Source organism: Trichomycterus rosablanca, chromosome 16 (genome assembly GCF_030014385.1).
Source record: "Trichomycterus rosablanca isolate fTriRos1 chromosome 16, fTriRos1.hap1, whole genome shotgun sequence".
NCBI lineage: Eukaryota > Metazoa > Chordata > Actinopteri > Siluriformes > Trichomycteridae > Trichomycterus > Trichomycterus rosablanca.
In genome coordinates this window covers 8,886,033-8,907,605 of record NC_086003.1, presented here as the reverse complement: position 1 = coordinate 8,907,605, position 21,573 = coordinate 8,886,033, and the positions used below count along the sequence as shown (strand labels likewise).

The 21,573-nt window shown below is 37.0% G+C and overlaps 1 protein-coding gene across 2 annotated transcripts in view; it reads left to right on the top strand.

Moving 5' to 3' along the window:
- The window catches only part of col5a1 (procollagen, type V, alpha 1), a 117,841-nt gene extending 97,876 nt beyond the window's left edge, over window positions 1–19,965 (top strand). The window contains exons 46-66 of one of the 2 annotated variants that reach the window (XM_063012224.1): window positions 951–1,058; window positions 1,165–1,218; window positions 2,234–2,341; window positions 5,249–5,302; window positions 7,952–8,059; window positions 8,360–8,413; window positions 8,555–8,608; window positions 8,696–8,749; window positions 8,832–8,885; window positions 9,800–9,907; window positions 10,149–10,202; window positions 10,289–10,342; window positions 10,443–10,550; window positions 12,205–12,258; window positions 12,345–12,380; window positions 12,589–12,642; window positions 12,757–13,021; window positions 13,575–13,687; window positions 15,557–15,625; window positions 18,986–19,219; window positions 19,327–19,965. In XM_063012224.1, coding sequence (XP_062868294.1) covers window positions 951–1,058; window positions 1,165–1,218; window positions 2,234–2,341; window positions 5,249–5,302; window positions 7,952–8,059; window positions 8,360–8,413; window positions 8,555–8,608; window positions 8,696–8,749; window positions 8,832–8,885; window positions 9,800–9,907; window positions 10,149–10,202; window positions 10,289–10,342; window positions 10,443–10,550; window positions 12,205–12,258; window positions 12,345–12,380; window positions 12,589–12,642; window positions 12,757–13,021; window positions 13,575–13,687; window positions 15,557–15,625; window positions 18,986–19,219; window positions 19,327–19,473 — 1,944 coding nt within the window. In that variant the 3' untranslated portion in view covers window positions 19,474–19,965. Of the gene's footprint in view, window positions 1–950; window positions 1,059–1,164; window positions 1,219–2,233; window positions 2,342–5,248; window positions 5,303–7,951; window positions 8,060–8,359; window positions 8,414–8,554; window positions 8,609–8,695; window positions 8,750–8,831; window positions 8,886–9,799; window positions 9,908–10,148; window positions 10,203–10,288; window positions 10,343–10,442; window positions 10,551–12,204; window positions 12,259–12,344; window positions 12,381–12,588; window positions 12,643–12,756; window positions 13,022–13,574; window positions 13,688–15,423; window positions 15,493–15,556; window positions 15,626–18,985; window positions 19,220–19,326 lie in introns of both variants that reach the window. The other variant, XM_063012223.1, reaches the window with a different exon arrangement.
- Window positions 19,966–21,573: the final 1,608 nt, after the last annotated feature.

The following is a 21,573-nucleotide window of genomic DNA, read 5'->3' as shown; positions in this document are numbered from 1 at the left end:
AAAAGTCCACATGAAAACAAAACAGTTCCCAATGTTTGTGCTCCAGCACACCTCTTAAATAGAGGGCAGCTGGAGCCCATTAGTCCTTGGGAACCAATCGAAAGAGAGGGTGTGGCAACTAGGCACACTGGAGCACACAAAGGCTCCTAGTGTGACAGTTATACAATCCAACTGGAATTGTAGTTGCCTACTGTATAATTATATCTCATCTATATATTATATTTTGGTTAGTAAAATGTGTTTTATTATATTTATGTAACAAAAAATGGAATGGTAGTTTTCCTGGTCACCCCCTCATTTTTCTAAGCATCGTCAGCTGTCAATTTAATGACAATTAAACTAATTTTAGTACTATTTATAAATGATAATGAAGCTCAGTGATGATCTCAATAACTTGAATTAAGTAGTATGAATTTCTTTATATGTAGACTGAGTTTAATACTGTGGCGTCAGCCAGACATTACGCTCTTTTACTTCTGGGAGATTAGTCATTTTAATAGAAGAGATAGCTCTTGTATTGAATTACAAGGGTGAACAAGTTATGCATAATAGGAACATTTAACTAACAATTAAAAATGAACACATAGGTCACTATGAACATTACACTTAGCGAAAATAGTAACTTTACAAACTGATTACAGCTCAAATGCAAAATGTGCTATTCCCTACATCACTTTGAACAACTCTCACTCTACACAAACGCTCCTAAAACAATTCAACCATTAACCCCATTTTAACCCTTATTACTGCTTTGTTGGTGACTTAAGCAGATGGGGTATCCCGGGGAAACCCAAGATTGATGCTCGCTACAATACAAGTCTTATTGAGACTTCGTCTTAGTGAATTGATTTATTAAACTCACGAATGATCATTTTGTCCTTAAACATTTGTAACTGTAATTTTCTGGTAAACACTAAACAGCTACAAGGTTTCTTGTTGCCTCTCCATAGGGAACTGATGGTGAGCCCGGTCCTAGAGGACAGCAGGGTTTGTTCGGTCAAAAAGGAGACGAAGGACCACGAGGATTCCCTGGACCTCCAGGACCTAATGGCCTTCAGGTTAAGAATCCACTTAAGCACACTTACCTGACACTGATATTAAAGAAGCATACGTAACTTTAATATGTTATTTTTTTTAACTGGTTTAGATTTTTTTGGTACACAGGGTTTGCCTGGACCTCCTGGTGAGAAAGGAGAGACCGGAGATGTCGGGCACATGGTGAGAAATAATGCCATTACCTGTAGATACACTATATCATTGAGTTCAGGTATTTTAGCTTCATCATCTGCTAACAGGTGTTTCAAACCAATTACAATAAATACATTTCATGCTTCAAACTTAGTGGCAACATTGCAAAACACTCCCTGTTCCAGGATGATTGTGCCTAAGTGCACAAAGCAAGTTCCACAAAAACACAAAGCTTTGACCTCTTTGACCCTTTAGGATAAAGAACGCTTACAAACCAGACTCTCTCATCCAGCATCAGTGTCTGGTTCTAAAAATGCTCTTTTTCCCACCCCAATTCAAATCTCAGCACATTTGGCAGTGCCTGAAGCAAACACAAATTGTCCGAGAGTCTGCTGTGTAGGAAAAGGCTGGACTAAGTGGGTGGGGTCTTCAAATGCTGTGCAAGGACCCTGGTTAGCAGGCCGAGGCACCTGTGCAGAAGTGGATGAGTCTAAGGACTGCGCATGCGTCGGAAGGGGCATGAAGCAGGCAAATATACCCTCCTCGAATGCAATCGGGATCCCCAGCAGCAGAAGACTAATGGGCTACACTAAATTGGAAGAAAAAGGGAAGAACATGCATAAATAAATAGACCAAAAAATGCTCTTTTGATTAAATGGGCACAGACAAATTCCCACACACTACAAAATGTTGTGCAATGCCTTCTCAAAAGAGTAAATGTTGTTATAGCTGCGAAGAGCTTGTCAACTCAATTTAAACATCTATGGCTTTGGCTTTGGTTGTCATGTGTCCACATCCATTTGCTCATATAGTGGCCGTTTGTGACCATTGTAATATAATTAGCCCCCAGGTTCTATTTACTTGGTGATTATCTGACACACACAAACTGTTTTGCTCTTGTCACTTTAAAATCATGTATTTCAGTATAAACAATAAATGTAATTGTTATTATTATTTTTAATATAAACAGTTGTTGTGGGTGTATGTACATATAAAAATGTAAAGAAAAGTGAGATTAAAGAGTTTTTTTTTTATTCTCTTTTAGGGTCCCCCTGGACCTCCAGGTCCCAGAGGCCCCTCTGGACCTCCAGGAGCTGATGGACCCCAGGGCCCCCCAGGAGGCAACGGAAACCCTGGAGCAGTGGGAGAAAAGGTAAGAGCTATTCAGTTAGCAAACATTTTAGGCAAAAGTTTGCTACAAAGGACAAGCTGACATAACATTCATAGCATTATCTCAAAACACATAACAGGACTAGGCCTAGAAATAACAGTCAATAATTTTGCATTATAAAATAAAGCTTAGTAGCTAACAATACCAAAAGGTGAGGATATACACCGACCAGCCATAACAATATGACCACTAACAGGTGAAGTGATTAACACTGATTATCTCTTCATCACAGCACCTGTTAGTGGGTGGGATATATTAGGCAGCGAGTGAACATTATATCCTCAAAGTTGATGTGGGCAAACGTAAGGATTTAAACAAGTATGACAAGGGCCAAATTGTGATAGCTAGACGACTAGTCTAGAGCATAACCAAAACTGCAGCTCTTGTGGGGTGTTCCCAGTCTGCAGTGGTCAGTATCTATCAAAAGTGGTCCAGGACTAAAGGAAGACAAGCATCAAGGCTCTTCTCTGTTCTAGCACCCAAAAGGTGGAATGAAATTCTTCTGTCTGTCCGAACATCTGAGTCTCTTGCTATCTTTAAAAAACTATTAAAAACCCACATTTTTACTAAGCACTTAAGCTGACTTGTATACTTATCTACTAACATTTTTCTTCCATTTCCAAAAAAAAAAAAAAAAACACACTTTGGTTCTAACAGGTTTCAGTAGATTTGTGTTCTATGGAAGCACTTCTGTAAGTCGCTCTGGATAAGAGCGTCTGCTAAATGCAGAAAATGTAAATGTAAGAAACTGTGGTAAACTGGTGACAGGGTCATGGCCGGCCAAAGCTCATTGATGCAAGTTGGGAGCGAATCCAACAGACGAGCTACTCTAGCTCAGATTGCTGAAGAAGTTAATGCTGGTTCTGATAGAAAGGTGTCAGGATACACAGTGCATCACAGTTTGTTGCGTATGGGGCTGCATAGCCGCAGACCAGTCAGGGTGCCCATGCTGACCCCAGTCCACCGCCGAAAGCGCCAACAATGGGCATGTGAGCATCAAAACCACAGAGCAATGGAAGAAGGTGGCCTGGTCTGATGAATCACATTTTCTTTTTCATCATGTGGATTGTTGAGTGCGTGTACGTCGCTTACCTGGGGAACACATGGCACCAGGATGCACTATGAGAAGAAGGCAAGCGGGCGGAGGCAGTGTGATGCTTTGGGCAATGTTCCTTGGGTCCTGCCATCCACGTTTGACACGTACAGTGGGGCCAAAAAGTATTTAGTCAGCCACTGATTGTGCAAGTTCTCCTACTTAGAAAGATGAGAGAGGTCTGTAATTTTCATCATAGGTACACTTCAACTATGAGAAACAAAATGAGAAAAAAAATCCAGGAAATCACATTGTAGGATTTTTAAAGAATTTATTTGTAAATTATGGTGGAAAATAAGTATTTGGTCAATAACAAAAGTTCAACTCAGTACTTTGTAACATAACCTTTGTTGGCAACGACAGAGGTCAAACGTTTCCTGTAAGTCTTCACCAGGTTTGCACACACTGTAGCTGGTATTTTGGCCCATTCCTCCATGCAGATCTCCTCTAGAGCAGTGATGTTTTGGGGCTGTCGCTGCGCAACACGGACTTTCAACTCCCTCCACAGATTTTCTATGGGGTTGAGGTCTGGAGACTGGCTAGGCCACTCCAGGACCTTGAAATGCTTTTTACGGAGCCACTCCTTCGTTGCCCGAGCGGTGTGTTTGGGATCATTGTCATGCTGGAAGACCCAGCCAAGTTCCATCTTCAATGCTCTCACTGATGGAAGGAGGTTTTGGCTTAAAATCTCACGATACATGGCCCCGTTCATTCTTCCCTTAACACGGATCAGTCGTCCTGTCCCCTTTGCAGAAAAGCAGCCCCAAAGCATGATGTTTCCACCTCCATGCTTCACAGTAGGTATGGTGTTCTTGGGATGCAACTCAGCATTCTTCTTCCTCCAAAAACGACGAGTTGAGTTTTTACCAAAAAGTTCTACAAGCAGGTCTACAATTTTCTTCCTGGTGTCCTTCGACAGCTCTTTGGTCTTGGCCATGGTTGAGTTTGGAGTCTGACTGTTTGAGGCTGTGGACAGGTGTCTTTTATACAGATAACGAGGTCAAACAGGTGCCATTAATACAGGTAACGAGTGGAGGACAGAAGAGCTTCTTAAAGAAGAAGTTACAGGTCTGTGAGAGCCAGAAATCTTGCTTGTTTGTGGGTGACCAAATACTTATTTTCCACCATAATTTACAAATAAATTCTTTAAAAATCCTACAATGTGATTTCCTGGATTTTTTTTTCTCATTTTGTCTCTCATAGTTGAAGTGTACCTATGATGGAAATTACAGACCTCTCTCATCTTTCTAAGTAGGAGAACTTGCACAATCAGTGGCTGACTAAATACTTTTTGGCCCCACTGTACCACCTACCTAAGCATTGTTGCAGACCATGTACACCCATTCATGGAAACAGTATTCCCTGATGGCTGTGGCCTCTTTCAGCAGTATAATGCACCCTGAGACAAGGCAAAAATGGTTGAAGCACAACAACAAGTTTCGGTGGGATGTGTCGGACAGACAAGTCTGATCCATGGAGACCCCACCTCGCAACTTACAGGAGTTAAAGGATCTGTTGCTAACATCTTCAGAGGTCTAGTTGAGTCCATGCCTTGACAGGTCAGGGCTGTTTTGACAGCACAAGTGGGACCGACACAATATTAAGAGAGTTATGTTTCTACTATTACTAGGTGCTGTTGCTTTGCATTTAAATTTAACATGTCAAATGTTAGACTCACATGTAATTCTAGCCAAGTTAAGAGAACATAACATGTAAATGCCAAAGTGTTTCCAAATTATGTACTGCACATACTGACCTATTTATTAACCATTTTTTTCATTCCATTGTTTTTCTAGGGAGACCAAGGTGAAGCCGGAGAGCCCGGTCTGCAAGGAGATGTTGGTTCTCCGGTAAGACAAAGTGGTACCATTATGCAAGAACATTACACAAAATTTGAATACAACTGCTCTATTTACAAACCTAACATTTAGGTAGTTGAACCAAATTGTATCTTGATAATATGAGCATTGTTGTACAGTACTAATGTCAAAAATACCAGGACATGATTATTTTTATATAATGATCTCTCAAAAGTCATTCATTTCAATAATTAATATTTACTACCCGTATAAGACCTCTGTCATTTTTATACAGTTTATTTAATAACACCTCTACTTTTTCTATAAAGTTTTAATATTTAGTTTTTTATTACTTTGGCGTGTTAATTTTCTCTAGCTAGTCAGATGTTTTAATCTTACAACATAGCTATAATTTAAAAAGATAAATGGGTAATAAATGTTGTCAAGGTCGTATAAAAGCTGATGCTCTAGTTTTGCAGAGTTCCTGTCAAAGGGAATAATATTATTCTCTACAACAGTGGAATTTAAATCTTTATTACTGCCCCCCACCACTAGCTAGCTATCGTTCCTACAGTTTTATGATTGAATACTTGGAAATAAAAACACTGAACCTAGGATTTATAGTACTAAGATATTTTAAATGGGTGCCTACATGAACAACGTTTTGCTGTAGTTCATACAGGGTAGGGAGCTGGATAGGGACCTCATAACTGATGCAGTTATGACCTCTGCTGACTGATTGATGGCATCTACACAAAGTTGAGGAATAATGTGATCAGGGTGTGGCTCTTCATGCACAAGGCTTATCCGCATATGAACTCACCTCTTTCAGGTGGAAAGATGCAGTCGGCTACAGCACACATGTCGGAGGGGGCGTGTGTCACTTTGCTCTCTTTAATCAGGGCGGGGGTCAGCGTAATGCAGTTGGGTAAAAATTGGACACGCAAAAAAACAAAAAACTTTAGTTTGTAAAGTGCAATAGAAACAAGAATTTGCAAATTCTTTTGAACCTTTTATTAAACACTGTTTTCCCTGACCAACTTATTTGTTTTTTGTAATTACAAACAACTTTAAGATTTGATGCCTGTACTACACTCAGAAAAAGTTGGGACAGAGGCATCTTGTCCATTCTTGCTTGATAAAAGACTTCAGTTGCTCAACAGGCTTTCAGTGTCTGTCAATGTTGTTGTTTGATTCTTTTTTTCTTGACGTGTCATACATTTTTAATATGAGACAGATCTGGACTACAATCAGGCCAGTCAAACACCACTCTCTTTATCTAGTAAGCCATGCTGAAGGATCATTCTTTTCTTTTTTGGTGAATTAGACGTCCAATATTGGTCTTTTAAATCTTGTAAATTATGAATGTTTTCACAGTATAAGTACAGTAGATAATAAAATATCTCATTTTAAAATGTAAAAGTCTGGCACGAAGTTTGGCACAAAATGGTTTGTTACGATCTATGCTTGCGAAGACTGAGCCTTTGGTGGATTTTATTATCTATAAAATACCATCACCTGTTCAACTACCTGTTGGGTAGTTGCAAACCTAAACAAACATACAGTTGTACCTTGTAACTCAACGTCCCCTAAACTCAAAATCTTTGAAACTCAACACACTTCGTCAAAGAAATTTGTACCCTTAAACTCAGTGTTTCCCTTAAACTCAACATGTGTGACTGCTGCTTTGTTCAGCACTTGGCTTGAGTGGTGCGGTAAAACGCCATCAAAGTACAAATACGAGACGAATCTGAATTTTTGTGGAATAACCATCAAATCCAGTCTGAAAGCTCCACATGTATCTGTGTTTATCTGGATTTTCCTCCTGTTTCACTTTTAAACTTGTGTAACAGCTTGAGGTTCTGAGAAATTGTGAGAATCAGCTTTTCAGAGAGTTTAAAACACTTCTTGTTAAAAAAAAAAAAAAAAACTTAATGCGCCCAGGTGGTGCAGCAGAATATCCCTCAGCTGTGGAAGACAAATTTAGTGTGCTCGGGAGGAAAATGAGGAGAAAACGCATTAAAAAAAAAAACACTAAACCTCTCTTAATTATTACTGCCCATAAGTTCTCTCCACTAATTAAGAAGCATAAGAAAACAATAAAGAAGTAAACGTAAAGAGCAGCTTTTATTGTATTTTTTATTGATTTTTAATAGTTTTTTAATAGTATTTCAGTGTTTTTTATATTATATTTGTGTTAGTTTCAGTGTATACGTGTCAAAAACAACCTCATTATTTTACATTAGCCTAAAATATATGCAGTTTCACGGGACCATGGAAAGCAATAACAGGTTTTCCATACATCCTTATGGGAAAAAATACCTTAAAATTCAATGCCTTTTAAACTCAACGCCACTCCCAGAACCAATTGACATTGAGTTTCAAGATACCACTGTATAACATTTTACATACACAATCATTACTGCAGATCTGTCACCAAAGACAAAAAAATTAAGCTAATATATTTGTGCTCCTAATATATTTGTTCTCCTTTTCAGGGACATTCTCAATATTTTTCAATATTTTTCAATAATTTTCTTTTAATTTCATGTTATTTACTTCAGTCTTGACTGAATTTAGATGTTACAGACCTGAGATGAATCACATCCTGTGTTTTAATAATGCTCATAACACATAATGTAGCTCCAATTTAGCGCTAAATGATTTGTTGTTGTTGTTTTGTGTGCGTGTGCATGCCAGGGTCCAAGAGGGGAGCGAGGCGAGAAAGGAGAGTCTGGACCTGCCGGTGCTGCTGGTCCTCCTGGACCTAAGGGCCCTCCTGGAGATGATGGACCTAAAGGAAGTCCGGTAAGTTTTTAACAACTACTGTTCTAATTAGAGCTTATAAGCAAGATTGTATGTTAATACTAATAATAAGAAGAATTATTGTTGTTGTTATAGTTGTTATTTAATATTTTTTATTGAATTTGGTCTAAAAAGTATTATATTGAAGCATTACTATACTAGTATTACTCATGTTATACTAATATACTAAAATTCATGTAAGGTGGTATCATGTAAATTTGTATATATGTGTATATATACATCAAATTCAATTAAATAATTAAAACACAAAGCAATATAAACTAAACTACATTTCATTCTCAGGGTCCAAGCGGTTTTCCTGGTGACCCTGGACCTCCTGGAGAGCCTGGTCCAGCTGTATGTCACAATTCATTTTTCATTAACAGTTATACTCATAACATATAGTCAGAACAGTAATATTTCTATTTTAATACACACTATTAACAGCATAAATTGTTTCTAATGGGACATAACAGGTAATAAATGCTGCTTTTGTAGGGTTTGGATGGTCCTCCTGGTGACAAGGGTGATGATGGAGAAGCTGGTCAGCCGGTAAGTTCACCTGATAGTTATTCATTAATTCTGTCATCAGTCTCACATATTAGCGTTTATTTATCTGTCTTTATTTCTTTGTGTCAGGGATCTCCAGGGCCAACTGGTGAATCTGGACCAACTGGGCCTCCCGGAAAGAGAGTAAGTTATTGTAGCACCCTCTTTATACGTACATATTGTTTTTGTTCTGCTGTTTTTTAGTCTCTTCTTTCTTTATGTTTAGGGTCCTCCTGGAGCAGCAGGACCTGAAGGACGACAGGGAGAAAAGGGAGCTAAGGTAAAGGCAAAGCTGCTACATACATACAATACAGTGACAAACATATTAGACTCCTAAACATCACCTCCATATCGGTTTAACATTACATAGTGTAACATTACATAGTTTAACATTAATTTGGAATTGGTTCACTCTTTTGGGGGAAGTTTCTAGATTTTGTTGCATACCCATGGGAATATAGCTGCGAGAACTTTAATAATGTCAGGCAATGATAAGACCTGGTTGATAACAGCTGGTTGATAAGGTCTGACTTACCTTCAGCATGTCAGAGCTCTTGGTTGGTTGGTTGGTTGGAAGCGCAGATCAACGGAAAGTGCAGTTTTCTTTAAACTGAACTTCAAAAGCATTCTCTGTGCCTAATCAATGTTACATGATGCAGCTGGGGCAGCAAGTGCAATACAGACTCAGCTCAGGCTGAGTCTTCTGTTTTTTAGTTGTAAGTCCTGTTTGTTAATCATTTGTCTGGCTAATATTTTTGAACATCTGGTAAACAGTGGTGTCACTGGACTCAGTGGTGGCGTAGCAGCTTTCTTGTGTTTTTGCCCTGTTTGGTTGTCTGGCAGGAATTTGGGTTGTAACTCTCTAGTGGATTAAGGAGCTGGAGTAGTTGCACACCACACTCTTTTTGCTTCTTCTCCAGTCTGTTCCTTTTTTATGTTTCCTGGAGTGCAGTGTTTCTGCTCCAGTGATGCCGTCAAGTACAGCTTTGGGGGGGATGCTTGCTCCTCAGTCTAATAGTGGTGTATTTTATATAACTGTATCAAAAGCTTGTAATTGCATTTTAAACATTTTGTGCCTGGTTGATTATAGATGCTAATCCATGTCGCTCCCAATAAACAGTTTTTAATGACATTTGTCAATGTGTAAAACTGTGTGTGTGTGTCTTAACCCCTATATTTGTCTCTCTTTTTTAGGGTGAGTCTGGTCTCGATGGTCCACAGGGTAAGACAGGTCCAGTTGGACCCCAAGGGGCTCCTGGCAAGCCTGGTTCTGAAGGACTGAGAGGAATTCCAGGCCCAGTAGTAAGTTCTGACACACCAACACATGTTTACAGAAACACACACACACACACACACAGATCTACATTTAATAATAGTAAGCAAAAGGAAATGTTATCAAGGAGAATAAAATTTAATTTTTTATCATCATGACAAACATAAGTGTTCAAGATTCACTCACGTGGTCATTTGGCAGCTATTCTTTACTGTTTGGGTCAGTGTGAGGGATACAGATAAAAGAGTAACACATCATTTTCCATTGCAGGGAGAACAAGGTATGCCTGGCTCACCTGGACCTGATGGACCCCCTGGACCCATGGTATGCCCCCCAAAAGCACAGATTTTTACACTCGTAAAGATGACAGTCGATTTGTTCGCAAAAATATGACTGTTTCTTTCTCTTAGGGTCCTCCTGGGCTGCCTGGTCTGAAGGGAGACACTGGTGTTAAGGGAGAGAAGGTTAGGGTTATTGTAATGTTTTGATCTACCTCCCAGATTTTATATTTCAAAAATTCTGCATCGAATACTTACCTTTATTTTGGGTTTATGTGGATTTCAGGGTCACCCAGGTCTGATTGGTTTGATTGGGCCTCCTGGAGAGCAGGGAGAGAAGGGAGACAGAGGACTTCCAGGATCACAGGGATCATCTGGATCTAAAGGAGACACTGTACGTTCTAAACACATACATAAACAAGCAGAGATATGCATACAGTACACATGCAAGTAAATTTTATGTAATGTTAGGGTATGTTTCCATTAACCACATTTCCTTGTTGAAATTGCTGACATAATGATTTGGTAGGCTTAGCATTATTTTGCTAAAAAATGACTTGCATACGCCATCAATGGTACATTTACCCATATGTAAGTCACCCATGCTGTGGTTACTGATGCAACCCTATTCCTTGATAGATGTTGGCTTTGGCACAAAACTGCACATCAATTTTTCACAAAACAGGCTGAAACGTGGACTTATCTAACCCTAGCACAAGTTTCCACTGTTTTTTTGGTGCATCTGAGATGAGCTCAGGCCCAGAGTACTTTGGTCTTCTCTTTGCTTAATAGAGTTTTAGGTTGCATTTCTTGATGCAATGGTAGACTGTGTTAAGTGATGATGGTTTTCTGAGATACTCTTAAGCCCATGTGACTATGTTTATTACAGTAACATGACTGTAGCATGATGACTCACATTCATATTCAACAAAGGTTTCCAGTCTTGACCTACATGGACTGAGATTTTAGAAGTTGGTCAGCCAATATATATTATATATATATATATATATATATATATATATATATATATATATATATATATATATATATATATATATATATATATATTAATATAATAAACTATCAAAAACATTAAGCCAAGGCATTGTTAGTCATTATTAATCAAGAGCTGATATTAAAGTTTAATAGTTTTAAGTTTTTCTTTAACAGATTTTAAGTTTTTGTAACAGATATAAGAAAAAAAAACATTTGGGGCCCTAAATTACTGCAGGATAAATGTGTTTAGCATATATGTATAAAATTAAAAGTTTCATTTTGCCTCTAAAAACAGCAGCTCTGGGGCCGCTCAGGTGGCGCAGTGGTAAAACACACGCTGGAACACCAGAGCTGGGATCTCGAATACATCGTATCGAGTCTTAGCTCTGCCTGCCAGCTGGGCTGAGCAGCCACATGAACAACGATTGGCCTGTTGTTCAGATAGGGGTGGGATATTAAAGCCGGATAGGGACTCTCTCATAACTAATGCAATTACAACCTCTGCTGGCTGATTGATGGCGCCTGCACAGAGACGGGAAAAGAGTGCTGTCCAGGGTGTGTCTCTCCGTACACAGTGCTGATCAGCATTGCACCCGTCAAAGTGTAGGTGACAAAATGCATATGGCTGCTGCGGGGATCGGCATTGTTGAAAAGGAAGCATTTGGACCCAATCTGACGCACTAAAAGGGAGACAAGGGGGAGAAAATGCATTAAAAAAAATAAATAAATATATATATATATATATATATATACTGTATATATTAATCAGCAGCTGTGGTATAATAATAATGTCAAAGGGTGCTCATACTAAGGAGCTTGCATTTGACCAGTCAGAAATCCCCACTGCAAAGTGCCAATGCTCCTGGTTTGTAGAAAAAAAAAAGATTTTTGCAATAAGAAGTTATAGGCTAAGCCATAATCTTCCAGGACCTTAAATAAGATGGACCTTATTTTTGTTTATGGTTATTGAACTATTTCTTTTAAAGCTTACACCAACTGCTTAGCATTTCAAACTTTCTAATAGTTTTCTACCTCTCCTTACATCTCTTTAGGGTATTACTGGCCCTGCAGGACCTCTGGGACCCATCGGACCTCCTGGATTACCTGTATGACTTACATTTCTCAGTTTGCTAATAAATCATATGCAAAGGTGTGGATATTTAATAACATTTATGTGTTTCTATTTATATAGGGCCCTCCTGGTCCTAAAGGAGCTAAAGGATCATCCGTAAGTTTATTACTATGTTATTAAACATAACACTTAAAAAGTCAATGAAATTGAAATAACGATAGATAGGAAAACTTGTCAAACCATCTAATCTATCTATCTATCTATCTATCTATCTATCTATCTATCTATCTATCTATCTATCTATCCATCTATCCATCTATCTATCTATCTATCTATCTATCTATCTATCTATCTATCTTTGTAGGGTCAGACAGGACCGAAGGGAGAAATTGGAGTTCCAGGACCTCCAGGTCTACCGGTCAGTACCAGAATACAGCATAGATTTCTGCCAATCTGTTTCCATAAGTCATCTTATGGTAATTCATATGAATATTGTTTACCAATATTTGGTTCCTCGACTGTCCACCTTCAGGGTCCGCCAGGCGATGTCATCCACCCACTGCCCATCCAGTCAAGCATGAAAGGTCGAGCACGGAGAAACATCGATGCCAGCCAATTGGCAGATGATGCACCTGATGCCAACTACAAGGATTATGATGACGGCATGGAGGAGATCTTTGGCTCTCTCAACTCACTCAAGCTGGAAATTGAGCAGATGAAGCACCCACTGGGCACCAAGGCAAACCCTGCACGTACCTGCAAAGACCTACAGCTCTGCCACCCTGACTTCCCAGATGGTAAGTGGGAACGAATGGATAAACAAGCACATGTACATGTACATGACCTGACCTGTATTTTTGGACTGTCACTTTCAGAAAACCTAAATGTAAAATTGCTTAACATAATGTATATATACATAAATATAGGTTTAAATATATATAAACCTTTATAATACACTTTCTCCCAAATCTAGTTGTATCTATTTGCCCAAAATGGAACTCACCTTTACTGTGCAGGCCTCTACTGCTAGGCGAGTTTGTATGGGAATCAGTTTTGAGTAGAGCCACGCACTGATCTCCATTATCCCTTCATTCATTGTGAAGGGGCCATCGATCAGCCAGCAGAGATCGTAATTGCATCAGTTCCCTTTCAACAGGTTTCCCTTTCAACAATCCCACCCTGAAGTCAAGCCCATCATCGTCCATATAGGCACTTGGCCTGTCGGTAGCAGATCTGAGATTCCCGAGCACCAAATATATACTCTTTATATACATTATAATATCCTGGTAATGAATGTTTACACATTTTTAAAATGTATAATGACATTTAATGTAATTCTGTGTTTTTAAGGTGAATACTGGATTGATCCAAACCAAGGCTGCTCACGAGACTCTTTTAAGGTTTACTGCAACTTCACAGCTGGTGGAGAGAGCTGTATTTTCCCAGATAAAAAGAGTGAAGGGGTAAGCATTCACATCAAGACCATAATCACAATATATACAGGGGACCCCCCCCCCCCCCCCCCCGCCCTGAGTATTCAAACATGCTTTTCCCCCTAATATAGTAAAGTAAAAATGATAAACAAATATTTTGCACAAACTAGCTTTGTGTAATGTTAGAATCCATCAGTGTTCACATCAGGTGTTGATATGGCAGGAATGTTTTAGAATGACATGACACCCTCCCCATCCGCCCGTATATGTAGTTCCACTTAATGTTCAAGTCATGGCTACAGGCTTGATCTTAATGGGCTGCACATCACAGTGCAGATAATCATGCAAATTGTTAACAGCTCATATTTATTTATTAAGAATTCATATTTTTTGTTTAGTATTAGTCACTGTTTTTTGTATGTATTATATATTTGTTAAAAAATCATATTATTTAAACAGTTTAAACGTACGATTATCCAATCGTAAACAAGTAAACATGGTAAACACCTTGATCCAAAATATGTTGTCACACCTCACTGTGCAATGTGCAATTTTACAAATCCCATTTCCTGTAAGTTGGGACAGTTCAAAATGCACTAAAAAAATCTTTATTTAACTGACAAAAGCACAAATAAAATATTTTTCGTTTTTTTCACTAATCAACTCATAACTCATAAACACATATATAATTAAATGCCTGCGACACCCTCAAAAAGCTGGGACAAGAGCATGTTTAGCACAGACTGAAATTTCTTCCGATTCCCTGAATCTTTTCACAATATCATGTACAGTAGATGGTGAAAGACTAAATTATTTGCAATCTTGCATATTTTTAGTTAATCCAACTAAAGTTGTAGTTCAGTAGTAAAATGCTAATTGGAAACTATAAGCAAGTATGGACATAATATAGCTAAGCTATAGTAAATTTAAAAAGAGAAATAGACGTGTGTGTGTTCCAGTTGTTCTACCTTCTTTACCTCTGTATGTAATAGTGATTAGAATCCTGTTTTTAAACATGATTGTTCAAAATCTATATTCTATTATTTATTCTAATTCTGTTATTCTTTTTAGATAGCATATCTAAATATTTGATATCAATATTTATGTCATATATTTATGTGATATAATCAGTATTATGATTCACATGTAGATGCTTTTCAACTCCGGACACACAAAGTGCTTATAATTACTTGATTCATATAAACTAAAGACACCTAAAATTTGGACTTTTGAGAAAACACAACAAACTACATACTTTGAAAATTATATGACTGACGAGCCATGGCCTGTTGTTCATAGGGGTGGGGTATTAAGCCGGATAGGGACTCCTCGTAACTGATGCAACTACAACCTCTGCTGGCTGATTGATGGCGCCTGCACAGAGGCGGGGAAAGAGTGTGGATCAGGGTGTGTCTCTCTGTACACAAGGCTGATTCGCAAATATGCACTCGCCTAGTTTATATATATATAAATTATATGACTGACTAATTTAGTTATCTTTAGTTTTGTCTCAAATCTTATTCAAATATGTTAGATTATGTAGAAAATATTATTCCTTATGCCCTATACTTTAATTAGCATAATTTGTTATTATTTGATGTTGCTTCTTAGGTGTCTTCTTTGGACATTTCTTTTTTATAAATCTTTGTTCTTGATTATTTTTTCCCTTTTATTATTTTCCCACTTTTACCCTTTTTTACATCCTCTTTATGTTAGTCACGGTGTGCAGTTTTTAAAACTTTGTCTCTCCTGCTTTGGTATCCCAGACTAAGCCAACATCCTGGGGAAAGGAGACTCCAGGCTCCTGGTTCAGTCAGTTCAAACGTGGTAAACTGGTAAGAAAACCCCCTTGACCTCCATCCTCTTCCCTGTCCCTGAACCGTTCTTGTTATTTTACAGAGCAAAATGGCTCGCTGGCCCAAAGACAGCCCAGGCACTTGGTATAGTCGCTACAAACGAGGGTCTATGGTAAGTAGAAAGGCCCAAGACCAGCTTCAAGGGAAAGAACTTTGGTTTCGAGGTTCCTGTTCTCCTCAGATTTAAGTTCTGAGTTTCCACATTTATGTGGTTTTAAAGGTTTTGAAGGTCCTACGATCCAAGGTTCTGAGGTGCCGCGGTTCCAAAGTTCTGTCTCTTGTAAACCTGGGGTTTTGCATGGTTCTAGCTCTGAAATTGGAGCTTTTGGGTACTGGTCATATCCAAAGCATGGTACTGCATGAGCTTCTCTACAATATGACATCTGGATCATTAGAAATTAAAAAAATAGAAGAAATTAGCTGATGGGGCAAATATTATATCACAACGCTGTACGTTGTCCAATTCCAGCTGGCCCTATTTAGTTACTCAATAAACCAGTTAAACAGTCAAAAGTAATTGGAATAATTTAGACTAAACAACTTGGCTCTATAACATGCTAACCAGGAACATAATGAGGAACATAATACCTTTATTACCCCTCAAGTCTTTTGGTTCATGTATCTTTGGGCAGTCGTTTTTCCACACATACCCTTTTGGGATGTTCTGTGGACTGACAAGTTAAAAGTCATTCTTTTGGAAAACATGCGTCTGCCATTCGAATAACACAGCATGCCACAATGAGAACATTCTGATTACTTCCAGAACATTCTGAAGGAGAATCTGAAGCTTAGGTAGAACAGGGTTATGCAACAAGACAATAGTAAAATCCCTCAATTAAAAATGATCATTTGAAAACTAGCTTTTATTGCATTTCTCATAATGACTGTAAACTGGAGAATCATTTGGACGTGACCAAAACGGGCCCAATAAACATACGTTTTTTTTACAGTTTATGCATTTTTAATGAGAGACTCAGCTCTGTCATGTGTCCATTATACAACTTCTGGGTTCAGCCAGGGTTTTTTGGGCTGTGAATGCTGTGAACGTGAGGTAATGTTTATGTGGGCTGGTTGTCCATGGAAAGGAGAGAAAGAGGTGGACACACGCATAAACACTGACTGGACTGGACTGCACAGTGATTTTTTCCTCCATTAGCCTCTAATTTGTTTGTAAAATTCTTTTTTAAATTAAATTATTAAGTTACTTTTTATATAAAAGAATGTAACATAAATACATAAATACATAAATAATTTTTTTATGTCTAAGTCCAGTCTGTGGTTGTGTGTGAGCATGTAAGTTCATATTGCATGTGCCAGGTTAGTGCCATTTGGACTCCACGTAAGTATACTGTAGTTGTCTGTGTGCATGTATTGCATGTCCTTTGCTTGCCATTTGTTTTGAAAGTCAGAGTCACGGCCATTTGTGTAAGACATGAAAGAAGAAAACGGAGTGTTGTAACTGACAAGGGTTGGTATGGTATATAAATGCCTAAGAAAATCTTTATACCCATTTGAAAGTCACTTTTTTGTCTCACAGCCTGGAATCAAAATATCATTCTCAAGCTTTATTTACATATATTGCCTTAACACATTCGAGAAAATTAATTTAAAAATTAAAAACTAGAATAGCAGGGTTGGAGAAGTGATCATTCCTTTGGTTAAGTACTTTTTAGAGCACACTTTTGCTTTAATTACAGCCATCAGTCTGTTTTACTACCTAAATTTAACAATAAATGCGGTGTAATACTACCTAAATTTAACATTAAATGTGGTGTTTTACTACCTAAATTTAACATTAAATGTGGTGTTTTATTACCTAAATTTAACATTAAATGTGGTGTATACTACCTAAATTTAACATAAATGTGGTGTATACTACCTAAATTTAACATAAATCTGGTGTTTTACTACCTAAATTTAACATTAAATGTGGTGTTTTACTACCTAAATTTAACATTAAATGTGGTGTAATACTACCTAAATTTAACATTAAATGTGGTGTTTTACTACCTAAATTTAACATTAAATGTGGTGTTTTATTACCTAAATTTAACATTAAATGTGGTGTATACTACCTAAATTAAACATAAATGTAGTGTATACTACCTAAATTTGACATTAAATGTGGTGTTTTATTACCTAAATTTAACATTAAATGTGGTGTTTTATTACCTAAATTTAACATTAAATGTGGTGTTTTATTACCTAAATTTAACATTAAATGTGGTGTATACTACCTAAATTTAACATAAATGTGGTGTATACTACCTAAATCTAACATAAATCTGGTGTTTTACTACCTAAATTTAACATTAAATGTGGTGTTTTACTACCTAAATTTAACATTAAATGTGGTGTAATACTACCTGAATTTAACATTAAATGTGGTGTTTTATTACCTAAATTTAACATTAAATGTGGTGTATACTACCTAAATTAAACATAAATGTAGTGTATACTACCTAAATTTGACATTAAATGTGGTGTTTTATTACCTAAATTTAACATTAAATGTGGTGTTTTATTACCTAAATTTAACATTAAATGTGGTGTTTTACTACCTAAATTTAACATTGTGTTGTGTTTTACTACCTAAATTTAACACTAAATGTGGTGTTTTACTTACTAAATTTAACATTAAATGTGGTGTTTTACTACCTAAATTTAACAATAAATTTGGTGTTTTACTACCTAAATTTAACAATAAATGTGGTGTTTTACTACCTAAATTTAACACTAAATGTGGTGTTTTACTTACTAAATTTAACATTAAATGTGGTGTTTTACTACCTAAATTTAACATTAAGTGTTGTGTTTTACTACCTAAATTTAACACTAAATGTGGTGTTTTACTTACTAAATTTAACATTAAATGTGGTGTTTTACTTACTAAATTTAACATTAAGTGTTGTGTTTTACTACCTAAATTTAACACTAAATGTGGTGTTTTACTTACTAAATTTAACACTAAATGTGGTGTTTTACTTACTAAATTTAACAATAAATGTGGTGTTTTACTACCTAAATTTAACATTAAATGTGGTGTTTTACTACCTAAATTTAACACTAAATGTGGTGTTTTACTTACTAAATTTAACATTAAATGTGGTGTTTTACTACCTAAATTTTACAATAAATGTGGTGTTTTACTACCTAAATTTAACACTAAATGTGGTGTTTTACTTACTAAATTTAACATTAAATGTGTTGTTTTACTTACTAAATTCAACATTAAATGTAGTGTTTTTACACCTAAGGTCAACTTAGTCAGTCAATAAAATAAAAAAGCAGACAAATCTGGACCATGAATAAAAGCAGCCATGAAAGTACATTTTACTCTACTTACTTTTAAATTAAATAACATATTCGTTCAACTACCCCAGACCTGTAATGTGCAGTTTGTACACACCTCACCTCTGGAGGGTTTTTTTTTTCTAAGCTGCTAGTCAACACTTTCTTTCCCTTTCTGCAGCTTTCATACATAGATGCAGAGAGCAATCCAATCGGCGTGGTCCAGATGACATTCCTGCGCTTGCTAAGTGCCTCGGCTAGGCAGAACTTTACATATAATTGCTACCAGTCTGTGGCCTGGCATGACCAGGAGCAGAACTCATATGACAAGGCCATCCGCTTTTTGGGTTCCAATGATGAGGAGATGTCCTATGACAACAACCCATTCATTAGTGCTATCGTCGACGGATGTGCGGTGAGTCTTGATGGATGAACAATTATGGTAATTAAGGTATTTCGGTCCAAAATCCACATTAGGTTTAATTTTATTGTCTTTTTGTGTATGTCTTGATTTTTCTGCAGTTGAAAAAGGGCTACGAAAAGACTGTTCTTGAAATCAACACACCCAAAGTGGAGCAGATACCGTTCGTCGACATCATGTTCAACGACTTCGGTGGAACAACGCAGAAGTTTGGCTTTGAGGTCGGCCCGGCCTGCTTTATTGGCTAAGACTGTTTACTGAATGCACCAAAAAACCAAATGAACATTCATTCAGTCAGAAACCAAACACAAGAAAGGAATAGGACAACATCTTTTATAAAGATTTGTGTTTCCAGAACAACATAACAAGCCTGTAGAAAGGATAAAAGAAATTTGGGAAAGAAACAAATGGATTTTTAAGGGAAAAAACTATCAAAATCTGTAACCTTTTAAACCTCAGAGTACCCTCTCCGTCACATGCAAGTTTTGAAACTGGAGGAGTTTGAATGCTAGCTAGCTTACTCTGTGTATGAAATGAAATGCCATGTTCTGCCCACCATCTGACCGCCCGTGGTTTATAGGTGTAGGACAGAACAGCAATATTTCTACATGGAAACATCCTCACATGCTTGCCTAGTTGTAGCTTTGCCAGGTTCTTGCTTTTTTAGTCATACTTCTATTCTGTCCAGTTACTCTAAACAGCTTTCCTTTGTGCATATTTGTTTTTTCATTCCCCAGTATGGTGCTTATATATAAATATAAAAATAATACTATATATATATATATATATATATATATATATATATATATATATATATATATAATTTGTATGTTTGTAAGTACTTTTTGTATATTTTTTAGTTTTTTTTTTTTTTCTTGTTAATTGTTAATTTTTCATTTGCTTCAAAACATGCATGTGAACCATTTAATCGAGGTGGACAGCAGCACTGCTTGCGATTGGCGCAAAACAAGTGTCTTAAAAAATTAGTATGGGATTGAAAGATGTAAATGAAAATTACAAACCGCTTTTGTAATATTAAAAGGCGAAATGACAATAAACGATTTTGGTCTCCGATGCCCTCAAGATTGATGTCACTGTTACGAGATATCTGATTTTCTGATTAATCACATCTTTTATCCTTTTCTATCAAACCATGTGCTTGAATCAATCAGAAAAGCAGACCTGTTATAATAAGAAACAATAAAGGAAACACTATATCGGTAAACAAACTAGGTGCTATTTCCTTCCTCCTGTGGTGCTATATACATATATATTTCCATTTGTTGTTTATTTGTTAAAAATGATTCACCAATTGTTTTGATGCATCCTCCATGTTTTTTTCTGGGTAGCAAGACATGTGTCTTTAGTGGGGAAATATTTTTATGCATGCCAATCAAGCATATTCATTCATAAATCAAAATTCTGACATTAACAAATTCCTCTTTCTCTTTACCCCACATACTGTAGTTACATGTGCAAACTGTAGTATGGCGCTTTACCTGGAGATAATTTATGTACCTTAGTATAGTCCCTCGTTATTCCAAACCAAAAAAGTAGATTTTTTTTAATAATAATAATCACTTTACAATGTTCGTGGACCTAAAGCTTTACTGTGGAATTGAGTGCAATCAATTGGCAGTTCACCTCAAGTAATAAGGGCTGTATTCAGTTGTTTTGGATTTTTGTGCAGGGAAGTACCTCTTGACCAAATGCGATCTACCCCCAACACACACTCACACACTCAGCTTATTAGCCAATAATGTACACTGAAAGATAAAAAAAAAAAAAAATGACAGTGTCACAGTAAGTATGGCCTGGATTTGAGTCCTTTCAGTGTGGAGTGTGCATGTTCTCCAGGTGCTCCAGTTTCCTCCCACAAGTCCAAAGACATCCAGTCAGGCCAATTGGAGCTACTAAAATTGCCCTAAGTGAGTGTGTGAATGTGTGTTTGCACGGTGATGGACTAGCAACCGTTCCAGTGGTAAAAGACAATGAATGAACGAATAAAAGATTTCCCAGGTTTAGCATTCTGTCACGTTTATATAACTTTTTGTTTGTTTTTCACTGCATTCCATTGCCACTATTAATGTCCCTAATGCACTCTACATCAGCTTACACCACTATGCCAGCTACTGCCAAGCCTTTGCCTTCTACTAATTTGAAATATGACTTGAACTGCTTTTCAAGACAAATCACGACCCAGATAAAACCCTTCCTGTTATAGTGCTAAAAATGACAATTGCTGTAAAGTTTCTAAATTTAGTAATAATGCTGCCAATAAAAGAATTTTGTTTTGTTTTATTTTGTAATATTTGTCTCTGTGTTTGTCGTAAGGTCTTGAAAAAAAC